The following is a 19,995-nucleotide window of genomic DNA, read 5'->3' as shown; positions in this document are numbered from 1 at the left end:
TGTGTGTGTGTGTGTGTGTGTGTGTGTGTACTGCAGAGCCAACATGCAGAGTCAGAATAGTGGATACAGTAGATGTCTTTACCTCTTGGACCAAGTGACTTGCTGTAATGGCTTTGTTGTGCCTGTAATGGTAGTCTTTCATGAGCAGCTGATGTCTCCGACATTTTATCATTTTAGCTCAACATCAGTCGTTATTAATGTCAAATTTAGATAGTCTAGCGTTGCATAATTTTCAGGAAAAACATTAGGCTACTGCATATCCGGCTAACATCACCACAGGTGATTAGGGCAAGAGCAAATGACAACAACATGACATTCTGGTTCCTGTTAGTTATGCAGTCTCAGTGAGAAAGGTAACAGAATGAAAAAACATTAACGATTGTTCTTAACTTATGGTCAGTGCTGCTGCTACAGACAAAGGCTGCTCAGTAAATGCAGTGTAATGACAATAATTACAAGCTACACACTTGCTAATAACTGAATATTGATTATAAAACATTGATTACTTGTATCCTTGTCTACTCAAGTGCAACCAGGTAGGCGTAGGGATACTGCCTCAGTACTACAAATACCACCGCACCTATTTCCAATAGTCACGTGTTATAATTCTACAGTATAGTTCTCATAAAGAGATAGAAAGGTGTGCAGCAACTGCACTGATAAAGCAGTCTCTCATAGCATCCTAGTGGATACCAGGAAATTCTGTCCATGCTTGTAGACAGAATGAGCAATTTCATGACCTCTTCGTTAACTGCAAGAAATTAAAAAAACTGGTCCAGAAAACCAGGGGATGAAATCTGTACTGTCCCTCCTGTGTCTTAGGCTATAGTTTGATGTCTCCATAGTTGAAATCCTGTAAATGACTGTTGCCCAAAGTTGTGGAAATTTTGAACTCTGTCAAGCTCTTCAGGCAGCCCATGGGTGTTAGACATGCAACTGATGTCAATCTGTGTATTGAAATTACTCTTTCTGTGTCAGCAGCGCAACATGAAGCGGAATGGGAGTCGTGGCTGTGTGACAAGAAAGACGAGATTTGGATCACGAGAGCGGGACTGGCTAAAGGGGGACACCCAGCGGGGCTGTGTGTGTCTGTATGGGGGCACAGTGGACCCCCAGCCACCTGCCTCCGGCCCACAGGCCTCTTCCACCCCTCAGACAGACCTGCAGTTGGTGCTCTGCTCCACCAGTACCACAGTGGAGGAGCTGTGTGCTCAGAGGGACGGACAGGGGCTCTATGTTCAGCTTCATGGAGACCTAGTCAGGTAAAGACACACTAAGTTAAGTCATCAAAGTAAAGTTATACTTTATCATTTCCTGTGGGCAAATGTGCCCTCTGCATTTGAGCCTAAAAAGTTAGGATGGTTGCCAAGAGACCAACTGTGGTTCAGAGGATAGGGCCTTGGTCAAGGGAGGAGTATTCCAAATACCCTTTGCCCCTCTCAGAGATGTGGGTTAAACCTGCACCAGTTACTCTGAATGAGCCATCCTCCAGCTGCTGCAGTCCTGCATCAGTGTCTTCATTGGATCTATTCAATACAACACTGCTGTGCACTCCGAAGCATCCGACAGCTCACAGCTTAATGTATAATCAAGCTTACATGGAAATGGAAAAAGTGAAAGAGACAAAAAATGACTTGAAGTGTAAAAAGATGCTTTGGGTTGCAGTTATGCAAGTGTAGTACACAGGAAACAAGATATTGTGCTGCTGGTTTAGACAGCTGCATAGGTTAAAATGGAAGCACATCTGTTCCGTCAGATACAAAAAACACACATGCATTGAGTATAATGGCGTACAGCAACATCTAACAAAAGCAATTTAGAAGTATTATATTTTTAAATGTCCACATCTCTTTCTTATATAAATGATATTATAAACAGGATACCAAGCCTTGGCTTTTACTTGATATCCTGTCGATGAAAACCACAAACAGAATGTCACCTTGAATAAGCTTGACTTAATGCAAAGAAGGCAAACACAGCACAGAGGACCTGCTGCAGTTACCCCAACATCCCATCCTCCCACAGCACCTCACCCAGGATCCCCTCAGGGAACATGACTGTACGCCTCTCTCAGCTCCGCAAGACATATGCTGACAGAAATAGCAAATGAACCCTTGATTATCTGTGAAAGGATAAAAAGCTGGTTCACTGATCCGTGACCAGCAAGGAATCTGGGCCGTTCCTCCTTTGCTTTCCTGGGAAAACCTGCGTGAAAATATTAGAAAGGAGAGTCTAAAATAAGAAATCAGCTATAGCTTATTCTATGTGAACAACTGTCCGCTCACTTTTTTTTAAATGACGTGGGATATTGAGACATCTTAAAAATCTTAAAATCTATCCCTATCCCTACATGCCAGTAGGTGCATTTATAGTGGAGAATTGTAAATGGTTGTTTTAGTGTCGTGAGTATTAATGGCTAGAAGATCCTTCCATGGAAAGATGATTGGAGGTTGTTAATCACTTTATAGGCTGGTAGCTAATGGTGTTATCAACTAATAGCATATGAACCAACTTCATTATATCTGTGCTGACTAAAAGCTGTAGGCATTGCAGAGTAATGCAGACTGGTAATAAATGAAAGGCTTTTGGTAAGCCTGTGGATAGGCTGTGTTGGATCAGTTTACGTTCCACCACTTAAATTGCAGTCTGCCAGCGAGTATGAGCAGTTGGATTTAAATGTGATATATAAGTCTTCAAGGTACTGGTGAGTTAAGACTACGAGTTCTGTTTATGCAAAGACATTTATTTATTACATTCCTACAGACAGACAGCACATACAGATAAGATAAGTCAAGGTTGCATTAGATGCATTAAATTTAAAGAAGTGCGCAATTTCATGGAAAATACATGAGATAGGACTCAGTTTATGTTTTACCATAAAATGGCTTCTAGTCCTATATTTCTCTCCTTCTTGTAAATCATCTTTCTTTAAACTCTTTTTAGAAAATTGTTCTATGTGTACTAGGTTTTATTACTTTGAGAAAAAAGAGCATGTACTGTATAAATGAGCATCTTAAACATAGAAAGCTGTTGACAGCACTGAGACCAGCACTGAAGACGGATTTGTAACTAAGGGCATGATGGAAGGAATGGAAGCTTTTTTTAGTGATTGTCTTTTTATAGCTTGTAGTAATGTGCTGCTTACAGGAAGGTTCTTTCCTGCTTGGGGAACATTATATTTTCAGTCAGACAAACTCCCTCTTAAGATAAATTTACTGAGGCCATGGAGTTGATGGAGGACATCCATCCTTCCATTCATCCGTTTTCGAGCCACTTATGCTGGTCAGGGTAACAGTGCCAACAGGGCGAGCAGAGAAGACCAGCGTTCTTTTTCCCAGCAACAGCCTCTTCCTTGGAGATCCCTAAGTGCTCCCAGGACAGATGGGATATGTAATCCTCCCGACATGCTCCGGGTATGCCCGGGGGTTTCCTCTAAGTTTGTCATGCCCAGAGCACTTCCAAAGGGAGAAATCTCAACTGGCTACTCTCAGAGGAGTCAGCGTCTTGATATCATGGGCCTCCCAAATCACTGAGCTCCTCACTCACTGAAATGTGAAGTGAGGCCTGCCACCCTGTAGAGAAATCTCATCTCATCAGCTTGTATCTACAATCTGCATGGTGAGGTACCAGACCAATTGCTCTTCAAGAATACCCCTATGATTGGTTCTGAAAGATCAGACTGAGGCTCACGCAGGAACGGGACAGAGTTCCAGCTGCTGGACTCAGGCCTGGGAGTAAAATGTATAGGCATTATCTTGTGGGCTTATCACAGACAGGGAGAAGGGTAGAGGCTGGGTGAAAGGCCTGTCGGACAAGGGGAAGAGTTGGAACAGGTTAAGCATTGTGAACGTTGGCAACGGAGAACAGTTGATGGGGGACGTTTTTGATAATATTGCATTTGTGCTGCTGCTGTTTCTTTGTGTTCAAAACTTTAATCTGCAATAACTGTAAGATTTTGGTTGAATGTATTTTGGACTGCTTTGTGGCTAAGATTTGTTTTCATAAACATAAAGCACAGTATTGAGCACAGAGTTAGCGTTACTCTAGCGGACAGGTAGAAAACAATGTCTACCCACAATTATTGTGATTTGGATTTAAAAATTTAAGCATTGCTCCATTATGGTCTGATTGTTGATTTTCACAGGAGGTACCTGCTAATACAGAACAAGCATAGCAACTAATTAATACGTTTACACAGTTAGGGATGTTCATTTCTTCTGCTTCTTTTGCTATTTACAACCTCCTTCTCTTAGCACTTGGTCTCTGTGGTAAGAAACTGAAACCTTGCTAAATTATCTATGATTGCTGAGGCATTACATCTCTTGCCAACTAATAACATAACAACATAAACCCTGATGAAATTAAAACACACTTGAGGGAATTACCGGAACAAACTAATAATAATTGTAAAGGTGTAAAGACACACCCACAGAGGTCTAATTTTTTTGTAGGGGTTTCTGTTAACCCACATGGCCTACTGGGTATGTCTATTGTAAATCGAGACACACATTTTTATAGTTTGCTGCATAATTTACCTTCCACCCTGAGGACGGATGAACCCACTGGGTGGCATTTGACAGAGATTTAACAGCTTCTTGCTGTATTACCCAAGGTTGGAGGATTTGTGAATAAATGAAGCATAGCTGTGTGTAAGTGTAAGCGTGTGAATGGTCAACAGGGACTGTCAGTCTTCATCCTCTTGCTGCCTGCTGGAAGCTGCCTAAATCCTGCATTTAGGCGATGAGGCCACAGCTGTCTGAAATCAAATAACATGATCCTGCAAATGATATATCTGACAGAGGGAAGGTGGCTGTCGGCTTGATATTTGTTTGCCTACTGTGCTTTCTGTCTCATTTACTGTAAATGCTACTCTTTTCATTTTTTTTCTGTCAGTCTTCATGTACGCAGAGACTGACTATTTGTAAAAAGCCAGTGTCAACCGGCAGATTTATCTGTCCAGCTCTGGATTAAAATAGAAATCAAAAACTAATCTTTACTAACATCAACTCATCGTCTTTAGGGCATATCACCTTACTAGGTACAACTGCAAACTGGAAATTCATTTAAAGTCATAAAAGTGGATGACTCAGATTATCACTCCAATTATCAGTAGTGATTCGCTTTACAGGAGATGAGGGAGCATGAGGAAACCCCAGGCCACTTCCAGCTGAAAGTGAAAGTGTGAGTTGCATTTGTTGTTGCTTGCAAGACTTCCTTCATGCAGCCAGACAGTGAGCATGTATGTGAATGGCCGCTTCTATCAGGCTAGGGGTACTGGATTTCAGGGTTGACATTCATCCTGTTGGGTCAGCGGCCCTTCAAGTGGTTACTAGTCAGGAGTTTTTCTCTTAGGAGTTGTCCTGGACTCTTCTGCTATCCCATTCAAAAACTGAAGCTGCTTCTAACGGGCATAAAGAAACTGTTCACATTTAGTTTGATGTTAATGCTTCAGTATGTGTGTCCCCTTATTTAGAAAATCTGGTGTTACTATTTTGTGGCGGGCATTGTTACACCACTTTTTGTCCTGTAGGAGACTGGACCCCCCTGAGCGTCCACTCCAGATGGTGTATGACTACCTGGCAGCTATGGGCTACGCAGAGCCTGGACGAGTGCAGCAAGAAGCAGCCAACTCAGACCTCAGCTGTTTGATCCGTTTCTACAGCGGTGAGTAATGACCCACAGGGGCCGTCATCCCCAATCTTCACTATCTGCTGCTGCTCAGTGGGATCTGGTAGGAGCCCGGTGCCTTCCTCTGAAAAAGGACCTGAAGGCCTAATAACAGGCTGCAGCAGGTCAAATGTTCCAAAACGGTTTTTATCACATCCTCTTTTGATCTCATGTCTGTGCAAGAAAGTGGGTGTGCGTTCAGCAAGGATTTTCCTCTGGACAAAGTGAAGGCAGTTGTTGTTTGAGGCTCCCTGAGAGTGATGTCTCTAGTATTCAGTATAGCCTGGGAGGATTACACAAACACACACCCATCATGATGAGTGACTGACCATCCTTCATCCTGTGGTGTTTCTCCATCCCCATGTGGGCTGTCTTTCACCTGCTGCTGTCAACACGCTCCCATGACCCCAGGACTGGAGTGACTAAGTGTCCTTGTGACAGTGTGATATATTAATATAGTAGCAGAATGGATGTGACTCTGAAACCAGTGACAAATTTGTATACCTGCATGTGTCACAGACATCTTTAGCTCTCCTCGTTTGAGTCTGTGCATTGGTCTAATGATACTCAGTACAGTAGCAGCAATTAAGGGATTTGCCATTAAGGGTAAATGGGGAATGATGTTCTGTAATGTGTTTCCACTTAATAAACTGACTGATGTTCCTGCTGAGTCAGTGGAACTCCTTATGTTTCGGGTTAGAGCTGCTCACATGCTGCTGTGCCAGAGAAAGAGGAAGACTGAGCAAACCACAGCGACTACAGGGCTCACATGTAATTCCTCCCACATACAGTACACAACCCTCCCTACATTGAAATGCAGTGCTGCCACACTGAATAAAAATACAAGCTAAACACAGCTCTCAACAGCTTTGTATTGAAATGCTCTGGTTGACTAGGCACTTTAACAACTGAATGTGAAGACTTAGCAACAGATTCATTTACTTTTTTAACCATGTGAAACAACAAGATCACGTTCAGATTTATCCAGTTGCAAAACTGTAACATCCGTCCTATAGGAGAACATGCAAACTCCTCACAGAAAGGTCCTAGCAGATTCAAATCCAGAACCTTCGTGCTGTGAGGCGACAGTGCTAACCACTGCCCCAATGTGCCGCCCCAAAAACAACATAACATGTTTGAAATCATTGTGAGGGTTCTGAGGCATTTTGATGAACACTACACAGCCTTGACAAATATCAGAACATAATTTGGGTTGTAAGCAGCAGTGTTGTTTTTTCTGACTTTAGCTAGCCTCCTTAGAATGAATGCAACTTTCTCTTTATGTCTGCTTGGTAATACAATTGATGTTTGTTTGTTTAGCTGTCAGATCTTAAGCTCACTGTGGCCTCAGTCTTATTCCTAGTCCTTTTGTGTCCAGTGGAAGCTTAACTGTTGTTTGCCCCTTGCCAACATGAGAACTGGTCGGATCTTGGCTACTATCAGTAGTCAGGCCACATTGGTCAGTCTAGCCGGGCCCCTTGGAGACTTCCTGCCTCCTTTTGTCAACTCATGGGAAAAGAGGACCAGAGACCAGGCATGACTGGTACTCGGGCACTCTCGATGTGCCGCCAAAGCCAAGAGCACAACTTGATTTGGCCAGTTGCTGCCCTTAGAAATGGGGAGGTAGTAAGAAGTAACTGCTATTGTTGTATAACTTGCAGGTTGCTTGTGGTTGTGTTGAATTGTCTCATTGTGTTCACCCACTTTCCCCGTGATGATGTTCGGGAGCTCTCCAGTCATACGGCTTCACCAGTGGAAATTTTTTGGCTGGCACAAGGTAACCCTGGTTTTTCATTCCCACCCACAGTGGTGTAGGTGGGTGTGATGTATTGTTGAAACACACAACAACAGCCTTGTTCTGAGATCCTTCTCCCAGGTGCTTGCTTGTCTAGCAGCTGTTGTCAGGGGTAATGATCTGACTAAGCATATGAGGGAAACTGTGGTCCATCAGTAAAGACTACAGCTGCTACAGAACCACCTGATGTGGTGCACTGCATGTGTCAGCTCTGCATTTAATAGACTTTGAGAGTCACTGTTCCCAACCTGAAAGCAGTCGGAAGATAAACCAAGTTTATTAAAGGGTATCCGTGCAGCCTTGGGAATTCTTTGAACTGACCTTGTAACAATGCAAAGAAGAAGAAAAAACTTATTTCTACTATAAAAAGTTAATATATCTTCCATCTTTTTTCTTGTGAAATAGTTGTCAGGCCTCTTCAAATCATTCAAGTGAATCAGTCTGAGGAGGAAATTTGCTCTTTGGTTAAACCTCTTGGCCAATAGGCATACAACCAGTGGCACAGGGTTAAGTAGACATTGGTTTGTTATAATAAGTCACTGGTCTACATGCAAATAGAAGAGCGTGCTTTTATTTTATGTGTACACATTTGCATGTGTGTGCATTTGTCTGTTTTATGGCCGTATTGTCTCTCAATCCATTGAAGTGTTTCAAAGTGCAGTGCAGCTTTAAACTTCACCATCCTCTTATTTGTTCAGGAAACTCATCTTGAACCTTCTCCACCCTCCTGCTTCCTACCCACACACACACACACACACACACACACACACACACACACACACACACACACCCTCCTGCTCTGGTGCACAGATGAGATGAAAATAAACATGGACAAGGGAGTAAACATTTCTTAATGCTGACTTAATAAAAAACGCTCCTAGTGAAAACAACTGCAGAGGCCTGAGGGCCAGTGGTTCTCTGTGTCGGCCCATGCAGCTGCAGCACAGACATGCTGTAAGCTCTGCCGCTTGTCCACTGGGCCCTGTTCAACCTCTGCCTGGGTGATCTCTATCTTGCATCTTTGAGCTTAGAGACCTAAAGCGGCTGTGTACAGTTCACGTCAGGCCCACTGCCAGTGTCAGAGCAGAAGGAATTAAGTCATCTGCGAGCAGTGTGAACTCACCTAATAAGTTATTGATTTGGCTTGAAATGGAAATAAAACCTAAATGAAGACTGTGAATGTCCAACACTGTGATGATACGGGGGCCCAGTGGTTTATCAGTGAGTCATAATAACCATGTCCTGGAGGAACAGAAAGACTAGAATCACAGTGAATACCAAGCACAAGGTTGCTTCTTCATTTTATGGTATAGAATCAGAATCAGAATCAGAATCAGAAACTGTTTATTGCCAAGTAACATACATTACAAGGAATTTGCTGTAACGGGAGAAGGAAGTGATTTACAGGGTTAAAGAGTGCAGAAGCAGTCAGACTGAGATTTAAGAGAAAAATGAAATTCTGTTCAGATCCGGGTTCCCACAGAATTGCCCCGAGCAACAGAGCTCTGCAGAGACCAGGCTCTCCGTGGTTTCCTGCCAGCTCCTTGTAATATGCTGTTTCTGTGATGGAGCTCTGTTCTACCCGAGGATTTCCTCATCCTCATTTGAAACCTGCACATTGTCTCTTTTCCTAGACTCATGGTCAGTTTTCAAGTCAAATGGCTTACTGCTGCTGAATAATATCCACCATTTTAATGTTCTGTTTTTTTGTCATCTGTATTCAAAAGCAGTAGTCAGCTGTGCGTCTTCCATCTGTGTTCTGCACAGTGCAGGCTTGCTATATTTGATATCAGAATTGAATGTCTCGCTCAAACAGTTTTTTTTTTTAAATAGAGGTAAACACAGACCACCAAGAGGAGGCATCTGGGTGGTGGGCTGAATTTGAATTTGCTGCCAAAAAGACCTTGCTGTTCTGAGTCAAATCAGACTGTGTTTCCGCCTCCACTGACCCCCTACTGCATGCTAACGCAATCTATGCAATCTTGAGCCAGACAAAAAAGCTCTAGGATACAGGGAGTATTGTGTTCAACTGAGTGCTCGGCAGATGCCTTGAAATAATCCAATATGTGATCAGAAACAGATTTTAAAAAGTTTAAACACCCTCCAGACCAAGATCAGGAGCTACAGACTAAAACTATTACACAAAAGAGATGAAAACTGGCACAGTGGCTGTTTTTTTTTTTTACCATAAAATTGAAAGGAAGGCCACTTTACGTGTTTTGGGGTAAATGTAATTTTCCTTATTCCTCCTGCAATGATGTTGCGTTGTTCATTTACTCTTAAGAGGTTTACAGGAGAGCAGTTACTTTGGTTGAAGTCAGAGTGGTGCCAACTCTTTCTCCATACTAACAGACCAGTTATGAAAAGAGATGGTGCATTTGCTGACGTACATAATGTGTGCTGTGATCCAGTTATTCAACAGCTGTTCTGAATTATACATTGCTACTCTTGTTTATCTTGTTTAATTAGGGCTGCAGTTAACAATCATTTTCATAATCGACTAATCTGCAGATTATTTTGTCAATTAATTGTTGGTTCTATATCAGAAAACAGTGTGAATGTTCATCACAATGTCCTAAAGCTCAAGGTAATGTCTTGTTTTGTCTGGCCAACAGTCAAAAACCAAATATATGTTCATAGATATCTTTGGAGACCATTATTTTAGATATTCTCACATTTGAGAGGCTGGAACCATCAAATGTTTGGCATTTTTGCCTGAACAAAATAATTGCCAATTAATTTCTGACAAGTCACTTATTGAATAATTGAGTAATTGTTGTTGCTCTATTTAATATTACATGTAATATTATTCATATGTCAGTTCATAGTTATAGTAATATATAAGAAGTGGTTACCCCAATTGTTTTTCTTCTGTAAGGATACTTTGACAATTGTCTTTACTAGTTCCTTTCTAGCCACCAATCACATCCTAAAGGTGTAACCTTTCATATCCCTCTCAGTTCCTTCTCTCTGTCCCCTCTCTCCATCTATCTATCCCTTTTTCCATCTGTTTGTCCATTCCTATTCTTCAGTGATAAGCGAGGTGTCACAGAGTATGCTGGCGATTGAAGGCCAGCAAACACTGAGATGAACAGAGGAGAGATAAGAAGTCGTATAGTCGACTTTCTGATCTGTCGCACTGTCCCTGTGGTTTAGCAGCCTCTCCAAGGAGTGCCGTTTGACACGTTGATGATTAGTTTAGCTGAGGCACGTCCTGTCTGTGGCCCAGCTCCTCCAGACTCCCACAGCTTGGACAAAAACATCCTACGACAGAAAACAGTGTTACACAACATCTATGACCATGTCACTAAACCCCTCTGGAGCCATTGGGAATGGTCAGCATTATTTGTCATCAGTGGGATGGGATTTGGCCACCTGTCCGCAGAGCAGCGGAGGTTGCTGGAGACAATATGGAGGTTTACCTACTCAAATTGGACTTTGATTTTGTGAACAACCTGTTTCCCTAGCAACTAATAGCCCCATGGACCTTGAGGGATATCATGTGTGTTTGTTTTAGAAGTTGGCTCTTTATGGCTGGGACTTGTTTGATGTTGCGTAAATAGGCCAATGATTTTCAGATGGGTGGTTGTATTGATATGGCAGTGCAAAAAGCAATATGTTATGTATGTGTGGATGACTTCATGCTCACACCGTGAATGTGCACTTTTTGTATGCATACTTTGTGCATATTCATATCCAATATCAAAAGGCTTGTTGACATACTTGCTAATATGCAAAGACCTCTTCGTATTAGATTTGAAACTTCCTTTTAAATTCACGCTTTGGTAGACCTCAAACTGAAGATAGTTTGCCACTGCCTTTTGAACCTGGAAATAATTTGAGTATTTTTTCGATTAATCGATTAGTTGTTTGGTCTATAAGATGTCATAAAATGGGAACAAGCCGTGGCATTTTAGCTTTCTGAATGTCTGTGGTGCTGTAGTTTTAAGCTAATTCTCACACAGAAGAAAGGACGAAGGTACGTGAGATTATAGCTAGTAGAATAAGCTATTACTTGTGATAAATTGGAAGTTCATTGAATTCTGTGTTAGCATCCTACAGGTTGTGCGCTGAAGAGTATAGACCCCTGAAAACATAACAAAGCTAAGTGTGGAGTCAGTGTGTTTGTTTCTGGTGATATACTGTCAACCTGTGTCAGTTCGTAGCGAGTGGGTGCGTGATGATGAGTTTATTGATGTGGGTACTGCAGTGGGCGAGTGTTTTGCTTAATTACTTGTTTTAATGAATATATTATATTTGGTTTATTCTAATTTACTCTTTCAGCTGTCAACTGGATTTTGTAAACCTTTGATGTTGTTGACAGTAAACTATTACAAATACTCAAATGAAGTATGTGAATTCTTTTGTATTTGACATACAGCTTGTCATGTGCTGAATCTCACTCTCACAACACTCGGAGAAGGGATTTGTCCATGATATTAAGTCCTCGTCTCCTTACAGTGATACACAGGAAAGGGCAATGACACAGAAATAATGTTTCTCTCTAATTGTCCAGTAGGTTGAAATGTCTTGAGACCAATACGCAAATACGACACCTGAGTTTCGGTACCAATATGAAAATGATACTTTTTGATTGCCTTATTTCAAGATTCAATAACTTTATTTTGTCACAACTCTTGGACTCTTTTCATTAAACAAAATAAGCCAAACTTACAAAAACTGCCTCAATAAGATACAGTCAGAAGTGATGATTTAAAGTCTGTGTCTCATCAAAGACTAAGTAAAGACGAGTTATAATCTGAACAAATGTAATATTCTGTACTACAGACACATTATAGTCAGTCCCAAAAAAGCATTGTGGTTCGATATCCGTGTCCAGGTGTTTTCCCTTTCACATACTACCCATCACTGTGAGGGTTTGTGTCTCTAATTTTCTGTTCGAGTGAGGGAACGCCCAAGGATCAGTCACTGCTATTGATCTGCCAGCCAGCCAATTTGTTGTCAGAAGCACTTGGCTTGTTCATTATCAGTTTCCCTGGCGAAGAAAAAACACGAGCAGCCTTTCATTTCATTTGGATGCCCTTGTGAAGTGAAAGGGAAGGTGGAGAGAAAGAACAAGTCAGACAGAACGAGGGGGAGAGGGAGAGAGAGCAGATTGCCAATGAGAGCCTCTGAGTGGGAGGCAGCATAAGTTGGTTTGAGGAAAATTTAACAACAAAGGACAAGAGGCTGAGGCAGTCTCTCCTCTGTGCTTATTTGACCTGCCATTAACCTGAGTGTACTTGAAGCCTGGCAGAGACAGCAACACTGCTGTCTGATATGTCCTTCAGCACTGGCCAGCCAACGCTGCCTGCTGTGCAAGTTGGCATAATTTAATTGAAAAGAGTGAAGTTTAATGTGACAAAACCCTGACTCATTCATCAGTATGACTGAGGCTTCTGCTAGGTTAGGACAGCAATAGAGAGAGACAGAGAACGGAGGGAGAAAGAGATAGATACGGCATTCACAGGGCACCTTGACAATTTTTTTGCTGTTCACCTTAGCTCTGATGTGTTGACTGGTGTTTAAGGAATTATTTGTGATCTTAAGAAGAAAAAGAGCTTGCATCCTTAACTGCAAGGATCCATTGAGATGCTATGGCTTAAAGTTCTGCATTGGCCCAAACCTGACCCATATCTGCATCTTCAAGACCGAGCCCGACTGGTTCTGCCATATTTGAAAGCTGAGCATAACTCAAGACCCAATACTATATTTTTACTTATATCCTCCATTCCAGATCGGTCTGTTCCCAGATCTCTGAAGACCTGACAGGGAGGAGCAATTGTTTGTTATCTTATCAAGTAAAAGAGCTTGGATCCTTAACTGCAAGGTTCCATTGAGACGCTATGGCTTAGACTTCTGCTCAGGCCTAAAACTGACACCTGAACCATCCCCATGCCCACGTCTTAAAGACCAAATTAGACCTGAACCCAACCCACGACCCAAAGCTATATATTTTTGCTTTACTTAATTCCTGATTGTTTCCTTGCGAATACATCTACTTGCAGCACATGACGTGAACACAGATGATTGGTACAACCAGAGAGAGAAATAATAATTAAATCACTCTACTATGGATTTGATTTAATAGGTTATAATAATGGAGAGAGGGTCAAACTTATTATTGTGCAGTGAGATCTATCCAGATGTACCGTATATATGAGATAATAGGGCAGTGTCCATCCTAAGGGCTGACGTAAGATCAGTTCCTAGAATTACTAAGCTAAGGAGCTGACTAATCTATAGATGATATCATACTGACCTGTGAGTATCTATATGACTTCATTTTCTGGAAGCTTCCATCTTATGTGTAACTGCAGAACATTTGCTATTAATTAGCTGGATTTGTTCATCACAGGAGGGGTGGGGGTTCTTGTACATTCGATGTGTATAGATCTACACTAACCTCTGTGTGTGGGCCTCTTCCTCCAGAGCGTCCAGTGAATGCAGACCAGCAGGAGCGGACCCTGCTGAAAGGCGTCTTCAGCGTCAGGAAGGGCAAGTCGCAGCTGCACAAGTGGGCAGAGCGGCAGGTCATCCTCTGCGGCACCTGTCTAATCGTGGCCTCTGTCAAAGACAGCCTGACTGGGAAGATGCACATTCTACCCCTGGTGGGGGGAAAGGTGAGAGTTCAGTGTTTGGAGGTCAGACAACCTGATGGGGGTTTTAACCTTTCACTTCCCCCAGGGTAGAGCCCACACTCCAGGCTGAGTGTAGATACCCTGCAACAACACAGCTGGGCTGGACAGCTGGACTGAGCTGATTTCAGGCCTATCGGTTAAAAAGATGAGGCACCACTGGCACACAGACCCTCTCCCTCCTCTTTTCCTCTCACTTAGTATCAACTGTATGATGCAGCTTACATTTAAAATACTTACTGTTGTCCTCACTCTCTCCAGCTCACACAGCTGAAGTGAACAGGTTTGGACATATAACTTACACATCGTCACAAAATAAATACTGAAACAACACTGACTGATATATAACTGTGTTAAGATGACTGAAAATTTAGTTTTTCTTTTACCAACGTCAATGCAATAACGAGTTATGATAATCATCATTTGACGTCTGTGTTTTTTCTCCGTGTTCCTCCTCATCGTATTGGTGTGTTATCTTTGTATTGAGGTGGAGGAGGTGAAGCGGAGGCAACACTGTCTGATGTTCAGCTCAGCCGGATCACAGGCCCAGACATACTTTGTCAACTTTGACACGCTCGCAGACTACCAGCGATGGCATCGGCAAGCATCAAAAGTAAGCAAGAGACAGAGAGTGTGTGTTACTGTGTGTGCAGGACACAGTATGTGTCTCCCATGTTTTCTCTCAGCAGAAGTTTGTTTGTTTCCGGTTAGTCCCTCTGGGCTTGTACTAAAGTCAGAGGTTAGATTTTGGGACTACAGTTGCCTTCTGCCTGTTGAGTCGTCCAATCAGAAACCGCCTGTCTGAGTGCGTCTGATTGGCTCCACAGAGGCAGACTCTCAGCAGTGTCTGGCTTTGATTGAACAGCAAATCTCTGTTCACATAGTTTATCTTTTTTACTTCTATTAGGGGGCACTTCTACTGAGTTTTGTTTTACAAAGGCCCTCAGCAGTAGAGTTTTTGTAATGCAAGTCACTGTGGATTAGAGGATGCTAAATGACCCAAACACATTTTTGTATTTGTGTTATATACTGTGTGTCTTTCAGAGAATCTTGCCAGGTCTTCACAGCTGATCTTCAAAAAATTCATTGTTTCTATTCTGCTCAGCCTGCTTTGTCTCTAATATCCTAATTAATGGCTATTGTGCTGCAGCTCCTTCCTGGAGCTGAACAGCCTCTGTGAGAGCCTCCACTGAGGCTGAGCCAGCATACAATTAGCCATGGAAGGAGAAAGCCAACAGTTAAAAAAAAAAAAGAAAATCCAATTAGTTGCAGATTCATGCTAAGTCCAGGACCTCTCTCTACCATGGTGGTATGGATTACTGGGTTAGAGTAGCCTGTTAGTGCACTGTATTTAGGCTGAGACTTAGACGAGAGGTTTCTATGGAGACTGGGGATGATGACTGATGAAGGTTTTTGGTGGATTTGGGCCAATGTTTATGCTACATTGCATAAATTGTAAGAGTGTGTGTGTGTGTGTGTGTGTCTGTGTGTGTTAGAGAGAGGGAGTCAGCAAGTGCATTTGTGCTTGCAGAATGAGCTTGCAGAATAGGACTGAATACTGGAGTGTTGGGATACATCATAGATCAGCATATAAGAATTTGTATTTATGGGAAGTCAGAATGAGTGAAATATATTCCTGTAGATTAGTTACATTTTTAAACGAATTATGTTACATACATTTTGCAGCTAATTAGCAATTCATACAGTTTATTACACATTTTAATATGTAATATTAAATAACATATTCAAAGAAAAAGTAGTGTTTGCCAGACTGCAAAAGAAAGGAAACAGTGACTCATGACTGCTGTGTAAATATGTAATTTATGACCTTATATAACTATGCAATAAAAACATAGCTATTATAGGGGATTAATTGCATTCTAATTTTACAATATGTATCCTCTTTTGCTGACACTGGCTATGAATTTGGTCAAGATACAGTATACAACATAGATGTCAACAATCTACAGTAACAATTTCTTATGTGATTAATTAGTTGTTAATGTACAAATTGCATTAAAAGCGTAGCCCTGATGACACATCAGCTAAAACTGCGTGTTCAGTTGATTAATTCAGTGAATGATATTTATTGTTTAACTCATTATTCAGTAACTGTCACACCAGAATAAAGACACCCTCCTCAGTTTTTAAAAAGTCAGAAGCTGCACAGAGGAGGATGAACTTCCGCACCATCTTGTCGATGTTTCTGCCAGTGGCATCATGAGATTTTAAGTATGACAGTTAACATGACTGGAGATGTCAATCAAGTGCTACCTGACTGGACCAGATATTCCTGAGGAAATGGCAAAATCAGCCAGATGACCTGTTTTTGAGTTGTGGTGTAAACATGTTTTTAAGGAGTTTTAGTCTGATGTTAAACTATGATGGCATACATACGCGAATACACATCAGTAGGGTCAGAAATGTGATATGTTTAGCTGTGCTAGTTGGACAAGTTTGTTAACCAAAGAAAAGCAGAGTGTCCTGATTTCTCAACTCTATAGGAAATGAATGAATGATGGAATCAATGTGCTGTGACTTATTGATCAAGGACTGAGAGGACCTCAATAACTGGTAAAAATCAAAGTCTCTATTCGTGCTAGGAGGTTTCATTTAGCTGTCTCCTTTCAGTGTCTTCTTCCTCTGTCACATTGCTTCATAATGTTTCACAGTCACAGTTAAATTTAATAAATTCAAGTTTAATTACTATACAAATCATATAAAACAACAAAATTGTTCCGTTTTCTTTCTACCCCTCTTTAATTTTTCTGAGTCAATCTGTGTCCATCATACCATCACTTAATTACTCTTAATTACTCTTAAAGAGGAGTTGCTTTTTGAAAGTGGCTGGCAGATGAGTCGTTTTGTGAGAGATGAGCAGTTTTGTGTTTGTCATCTCTAAAAGCAGTGACGTGATGTCACGCTCTGCTGAGCAGCCGTCCCATTTTCTGGGTTGCTGCACAGTGTGCAGCCCTGTAGTTAATGGAGGAGACTGTCCTCAGCCTGGATTGGATGGGCACTTCTAGGTAGCCTGCAATGATGGCTGGCCTATAAACAATCATCTCTGAGATGATGGGAGGGTCCGTGTTGCAGCATTTGTACAAGAAAAATGTGAGACTGTGTAAGCTGTGTAACTGTACTGTAACACCAGTGAGAGATTTGAACTATGCTAAAACAACCACAAAATCACACATGTAGTTGCAATCACACACTCTTCGACACTCACACATGTTAGTTTTGATACTTGTGAGGACATTGTGTGTCTCACATTCATTCCCTCTATCTTGGCCTAACGCAATACAATTCACAGCACCACAAGCTACAGCCTTCAAAATGACCATAACTTTCAACACCTCTCTAAAACAGTTTCAACTAAGAGTAAACATTATAATGGTTCATGATGGTAGGATTTGTTGCAGGACTGTTGTCTGCACATGTTTGCTAAGGTCTGACTGTAACTAGCTCATATTAAGGAGTTACTGTATTACTCTCAATTCATGACCACTGTGTTTCCCTGGAAGATAAACTTCATTGAACTGGAAACTGGAGCATTGTCTGTCTGAAGTAATGTCTTGGCAAGGCAGCTGGCTGCTTGCATAATCTGAGGCCAGTATAGTTGTTTCCACTGTCCATTGTCCCAACTCACTTAAGGTAAAAACTATTTTACTTGTTGAGCTGCTGTTGGTTGTGTTTGGGACATGAGGTGGTTGCTGCCTGACCGTGTTGATCAAATGCTGCAAGAAAATAGTAGTATAAGCACTTAAGGTTACTTTTGTGTATGTATGTGTATGTGTGTGTGTGTGTGTGTGTGTGTGTGTGTGTGGGTGTGTGTGTGTATAGGTGGTGTCTCAGACAGTCAGCCTGGTGGACCTGTCCTGCTACAGTCTGGAAGTGGTGCCTGAGTATCTATTTTACAGTCAGGATATCACCCACCTCAACCTGCGACACAACTTCATGAGCCTTCAGGGGCCTGGAGGCCTGCTCAACCTCCCCAGGTAACCACATATCCTTTACCTGAAGAGTTTTGCACAAACATTTTCTTACAGACAGATGTAGGAGACCGGGACTTTATTTTCTTTGAGCATAGGAGATCATACTTAAATGATAGATGTATACAGTGATGTAAATCAGGTGAACAGCATGTGCATTTAATTTCTCTCTGGTGCTGCGTCTCTCTTGGCAGTGGTCCTCATTTATTTACTGTTGTAGGAAGAAGGAAATTGCTCCTGGAAGTAGCAGATTAATTACACAAACCTTGTAGTTATTATAAGTCTTATTCAGTGAAACAGCACTTTATTATCCCATGTTTTCCAACGATAATTTCTCCAGACCTATGTTCTTTTTAGACCCTGCATATTTACTGTTGTATTTCTTGCAGTAATGTAAAGATATGCTCTTGAGCTCTTGAAGAGTGCTACCATAAAACTGTAGTATGTTGCTCACACCAGCCTTCCACAATTGTAACCACCAACTTTCCAGCTACTCAGCTGTTTCAGTGTTATACTGTGACATGGTTTTTGTGATGCTCTTTATGTAAGCATGTAATGTGCTGCATCTCTTGCTCATCACGCAGCTTATGATCCCCTCTCTCATGCCAGATGTGTGGAAACAGAGTGGGTTCCACCTGTGTGTCATCCATGAAACAGGACAGGAATTTAGCTTAATTTCCAGTTCTGCACTGAAAACTGAGCTTATTTAAACAAGCTGGATTTATCAGTTGATGCATCGCTATTAAGTCTATTAATCATCTCCAACCCCTCTAGTTCCTGTTGTATGCCAGCATTATTGGTTTGCTGTTATGTTATTACCCAATATATTACATTATGTAAGGGCCTATTCTGCTGTTTGCTAAGAAGATGATCTATATTTTCGTGTCTTGTACCGCTCCATTTCTGGTGCTCCCTCCATTTATGTCTGTATATTTAGAAAGAGGATGCATAGATAAAGGGAAACACTCTGTACTCTGACGAGTGTTGTGACTCATGGCAGCCACCTCCACCGCTCACAGGACCTGAGGGAACAGGAGGAAGGTGGAGTTAATATGGAAGATCTGACTGTGCAGCCGCACGACCCAACTTCATTCATCGCAGCCCAGTCTCTTGGATGCATGTTACAAATGTGTGCACACACACGTCAGAATTAATGCTTAGTATGTATTTCTATTTGAAACAGCCAGCTGAGACCTGAGGGGGTGACAGCACATTTCATGAACACATCAGTAGAGACCTTCAAACTATCTCCATCAAATGTAGTAGACATTGTACGACTGGCCGATCTAAATCTAGTAACATCATACACTGGTAATACTGAGGGCGATTTGAATATTTTTTGAACACTGTTCTTTCTTGCCTGCTGAGCCACTGACAGATTCTTCCAGCTGCTTTCAAAGCTGTCTTAATAACCTGGTGCACGCCTGAAGCACAAATAACAGCACAAAACTCCCACAGTGAACTTGTATGGAACAAATCTACAGTATTGGTGTTCAGACTCAACTATTAGTTTAACATATGTCTACTTTTTATTCACCTTCCTTGTCCACTGCTTCCTCCTGAGGCACAACAAATAGCTCTGCAGACGTGACAGTGCACTGAAAACGTGGACCACAGTAGCAGGTCAGCTAATATGCTGGTGCTCGTGTGTCTCATTGAATCTTTCTGTATTTTCACTACTCTTTCTCAACATCAATGTGCACGACCAGTCACCTTCTGTTACCCATACGAAAGAAAGAAAAACTAACTTATGTCCCTCTTAGGTTAACCCGCAGCTTTTGATTACTGTTTGGTTGAAGAAATACAAGCACTCCGCGTTTTTTGCACCTACCTTTTTGGCTGGACCGCAGCAAAGCGGGGGGCAGCCCTATAGACGAAAGTCCGTCCGTGACTGACTTACTGAGTG

General features: G+C 41.9%; 1 protein-coding gene across 1 annotated transcript in view; it reads left to right on the top strand.

The window, feature by feature from the left end:
• The first annotated feature begins 978 nt into the window (after positions 1 to 978).
• The window catches only part of phlpp2 (PH domain and leucine rich repeat protein phosphatase 2), a 30,095-nt gene continuing 11,078 nt past the window's right edge, over positions 979 to 19,995 (top strand). The window contains exons 1-5 of the mRNA XM_070903555.1: positions 979 to 1,262; positions 5,531 to 5,664; positions 13,895 to 14,085; positions 14,588 to 14,713; positions 17,941 to 18,095. Of these exons, the coding sequence (XP_070759656.1) occupies positions 988 to 1,262; positions 5,531 to 5,664; positions 13,895 to 14,085; positions 14,588 to 14,713; positions 17,941 to 18,095 (881 nt within the window). The 5' untranslated portion in view covers positions 979 to 987. The remainder of the gene's footprint in view (positions 1,263 to 5,530; positions 5,665 to 13,894; positions 14,086 to 14,587; positions 14,714 to 17,940; positions 18,096 to 19,995) is intronic.

Source organism: Enoplosus armatus, chromosome 1, assembly GCF_043641665.1.
Source record: "Enoplosus armatus isolate fEnoArm2 chromosome 1, fEnoArm2.hap1, whole genome shotgun sequence".
NCBI lineage: Eukaryota > Metazoa > Chordata > Actinopteri > Centrarchiformes > Enoplosidae > Enoplosus > Enoplosus armatus.
The sequence above is the reverse complement of the archived record's forward strand: the minus strand, read 5'-3'. Positions and strand labels throughout refer to the sequence as shown.